Raw genomic sequence first — 4,345 nt, 5'->3', positions numbered from 1 at the left:
CCAGGTTGACAATGTCGTTTTCTGAGGATACTTGTTGGACACCCGGAGGAGTTCTTAATAAGTTTGACATCTTTTTTGCGAGGTTCACAGTTTTCGTGGTAGCAAAATACGATATTACCGAGAAATGCGGTAAGACACGCTAGGATGTAACACAAATATATCTGTTCCAATCACTCCGTCTTTATCGCGCTCACTACTGCACTGTCTATGATTTATGCGAGCCTGTTACTGCGTAGTCTTTATTGCAGCGAGTTATTGAATTTTAAATAAGAATTAAATTTAACACAAGACACGTCCGATCACTTCGAAGGTCCGGAGCGAGAGGAAAAAAAAAATATCACACTAATACCATTAAGTTTGTTTGTTTGGATGTCTGTCCGTATCCGTAAATCTGATATACAGACAGGGTATGAGCTAGTTTGGATGATAGGATACTTTTTATCCCGGTTAAATGCTCCCTTGGGATAAAACAGGAATCTTGATATCCGGGCGGAACCGGGACGAGCGCCTAGCAGTACAATAAATCTAAACATTCATAGGTACAGAACTACCCCACCAGCTGAAAATTTTTGAAATCTTTAAGGCGCCATCTCGGCTCGAATTTCTTACACTATATATATATATATATATCTATTGAGATGATTAACACCATTTTGCGTTGGCGAAGCCACATTTTGGTGAATGACGCGGATTCGAATCCCGCCTCAAGATATATACAAATTATATATAACTAGCTGCGCCTCGCGGTTTCACCCGCGTAAATCCGTACCCAATAGGAATATCGGGATAGAAAGTTGCCTATATGTTATTCCAGTTGTCCAGCTATTTACGTACCAAATTTCATTGCAATCGGTTCAGTAGTTTTTGCGTGAAAGGGCAACAAACACATCCTTACAAACTTTCGCATTTATAATATTAGTAGGATTATAATATTAGTTGGATAGTAGGATTAATTGAATGTACAGAAATAAAATGTTATATTTATAGTGTTATGTGTGTTGTTAAAAGATCAAAACATAATTAAATACATATAAAGTATCAAATTTTCCCATTATACCATACTTCATAGGTACAGAACTTTAATAAAAAATTATTACAGTTGATATCATGGCAATTTTAAATAAATTAAGCTACTATATTGATGTTTATAAATATAAATTGATGGCTATATTAATTATTATCTTTAATTGACATATAATGGTTGTTGACCCGCATGAATCAATTAAAAAAGATAAAAGAAATTGTGTTTTACATGTGAGATAACTTTTCTACAAAAAAAAATCTATTATATAACAATGTATATACATTTTACATGAATAAAAAATTGTCTGAATGTTAAATAAATGTGTAAAAATACATTCAATTGATAACTCCATAAACAAATTTGACATTTATTGCTCTACAATTATGGCCTATAATCCAATAATTATATTTAACAAAAACCACCTTCAAAAATTGTCAGACCTAGATCAGATATAATACATTCATGGCAAAGCTTTCAAAGCTTTAAAAAAAAAGAAAGAATCATAAAAATTGGTTCACCCAGTAAGTTATCAGGTAACAAACACAAAATAATACAGATGAAATTGATAAATAACTTCTTTTTTGAAGTTAGTTGTAAATCTCCCCCCAAACCAGATTACTCCATTTATTTTATATTACTTCAGCTTTGTTTGCACAGACTGAAAAATACACACTCAGAAGGGTTTTTCCCACATAGTTTCTATTTCTGTAGAGATTTCTTTACACAGGTCAAAAATCTCTCAACTATCTCCTCAAGAAATTTTATTGCAATCGGCTTAGAAGCTTCTGAGAGTAAAGAAACGGCAAACTCGACAGCTTAATACATTAGTATAGATACTATATTTTTGGTTTAAATCAATCATTGTAACTAAATCCGAGTTTTCATATGACAACTTGTTAAATCAGTCAGAAACAAGGTGAATATTTTGAAAAATTTTAACAAATACTGTCCCAATGACTGGAATAATCTATTAACAATACATGAGCGTGTATGCAAATATGTGAATTGAATGGAAAAGAAAAATACCTACAAAAAAATAACAAAACAGTTATTAAACAGATACAGATTTTTTAACAGATAGGATTCTTATAACTAAAAGGTTAATGTTTAAGACATTTATTCGCATTAAAACAAAGTTACTTACATGAGGTACTCAATTATAAACATAACTAACTGCACCCTGCGGTTTAACCCGCGTAAGTCCGTATCACATAGGAATATCCATCAATTATCCAGCTATTTACGTACCAAATTTTATTGCAGTCGATTATATAAATGGTTAGTACAACATAATGTAAAAGCTAAATTTATTCATATCTCTGTATCATTGCAGGAAAAAGGATTACTGGCTCAGCATAAATGTTACAGCAGAGACTGTAATGCTATTATTTTGTCAGCTGCAAATTTATACTTAGGTGAGGAGTGTCTATATAGGAATATTTTTGTAAATATTACAAAGTTAATAATCCAGAAATCATATTCACCAAATGTGAAAATTTGTATATATTATGTTTGTGTATGTGAATTGAAATTGATTGAATGTAAATGACATATCTAATAAAGACCAAATCAGTATACAAAAATGTTTAAAATAATTCTAAATTACCATTATTATCATTCAGTGCGGGAAATTCAATAATTTCACTTAAAAATCATCTCTTTATTTCTACTAAATGCATCCAGAATTCAGATGGAGGTCCATTTTGATTAAAGCTGCTAAGCAGCTTAATGAAACCTTAGCCATACAATGCACTTACTGTTTTAAGGAAACACTATAGTTTATGGAATTTGCTAAGTTCTTTGTAGTAATATGATAATTGTTATTCATATAAATTATATATTATTTATGTACTAGTTATTCACAGTCTAATTATTAAACATGTCAATCTCTTTAGATATGTGAAGTAGCGGACATTTCAGATGTTGGAAGGGTGTCAATCTAAACCAAAAATCAGGTGTTACCCCTCAAATGTCTTGAGTGATGTCCTTTCTTTGCACATGCAACCTCATGCTATGTTTTGTTACATTTTAGATTTTGTATTGTTTTTATGTTATTAATGTGTATTTGTATGTCTTATAATCAACGGTTCGCTCTTTATTTTCTGACTATTCCTAATCTTTATTACAGTGGTTCAGATATATATATATAAGGGTGGAATATGTCTGATACATAATACTCCCTACTAGCCAAGCAAAAAACTCCATTAACGAACTTATAGTTAATCTTTCATGACATTTTAAGAAAAACCGTGTAGGTATAGCAATCAGAGATTGTAAAATAATCTAAGACCTAAGACTAAGAAAAACAAATCGTGATTTTGGTAAGAAAAACAGTAACAAGGAAAATATAATTAAACCCGTGATGCGAAAACCATAAATGGAAAGTGTGAATCTTCATTGCCTCAAACAAATATTACTCAATAGCCTTATAAGAGTGATAAAAAATCCCAAGATAACATACCCGTATTTACATAGCAAATTAATTACTTGCACTGCCGGTATCAAGTTAGATGTCCTTGAAAATGACACAGCTGAGTTACTGAGCATTATTTTCTTAATACTATCACAGGAAATTAAAGAAATAGCTTTCTACTTACAGGATTGTAAATCGGCGGAACGGCCATATTTAGTGTGATTTCTCCGTCAAATTTTCGAACAATTCAACAAAACAACGTCTGTACAACTGTTTAAAGTAATTTCCTTACAAGTTAGTTATGTATTATAACGTTAATAAATTAAAAATTCCAATTGAAAAAGAAACTATTGTTGGCTAATGCAAAGATGCGTCATACGTCATATGACGGCGCCTAACGATACGTCAAATAATGGGTTGCTAGATAATAAATATATTTTTATGTTACCTTGTATCTTCGTGATATATTCTTTTCTTTACTTTATTTATTTACCTACTAACTGATGATTTTATTAAAGCATAAATATACATAGGTATATCCATATTGCAATACAACAAGAACACACAAATTAAGAATTTCAGTCAGTGGCAAAGAACTGTTACAGCTTTAGGAATTTAAATTAAAACTTCACACAATATTACAGATATAATTTATGTTATTTTACACTTGAATTTCAATATCAATCTGTTATTGGTGCTGGTGAAGGTGAACAATATTACATAAGAAACTTTTACACACTTTCGAAAGGAGGAGTTTCTACATTTGTCTGTGTTTTTTTGTGTATGTTAGATCATATTAAAAAAAAATATATATATATGTATAATAAAAAATATTATATATATATACTTAGTCTGGCCATAAATACTGTTACACTTAATTATAAAAAAATATTACATTTGAATTTCGA

General features: G+C 30.4%; 1 protein-coding gene across 1 annotated transcript in view; it reads right to left on the bottom strand.

Moving 5' to 3' along the window:
• The window catches only part of LOC119838911 (galectin-4-like), a 22,481-nt gene extending 18,636 nt beyond the window's left edge, over positions 1–3,845 (bottom strand). The window contains exon 1 of the mRNA XM_038365053.1: positions 3,622–3,845. Within this exon, the coding sequence (XP_038220981.1) occupies positions 3,622–3,648 (27 nt within the window). The 5' untranslated portion in view covers positions 3,649–3,845. The remainder of the gene's footprint in view (positions 1–3,621) is intronic.
• Positions 3,846–4,345: the final 500 nt, after the last annotated feature.

Source organism: Zerene cesonia, unplaced genomic scaffold (genome assembly GCF_012273895.1).
Source record: "Zerene cesonia ecotype Mississippi unplaced genomic scaffold, Zerene_cesonia_1.1 Zces_u006, whole genome shotgun sequence".
Taxonomy (NCBI): Eukaryota; Metazoa; Arthropoda; class Insecta; order Lepidoptera; family Pieridae; genus Zerene; species Zerene cesonia.
The sequence above is the reverse complement of the archived record's forward strand: the minus strand, read 5'-3'. Positions and strand labels throughout refer to the sequence as shown.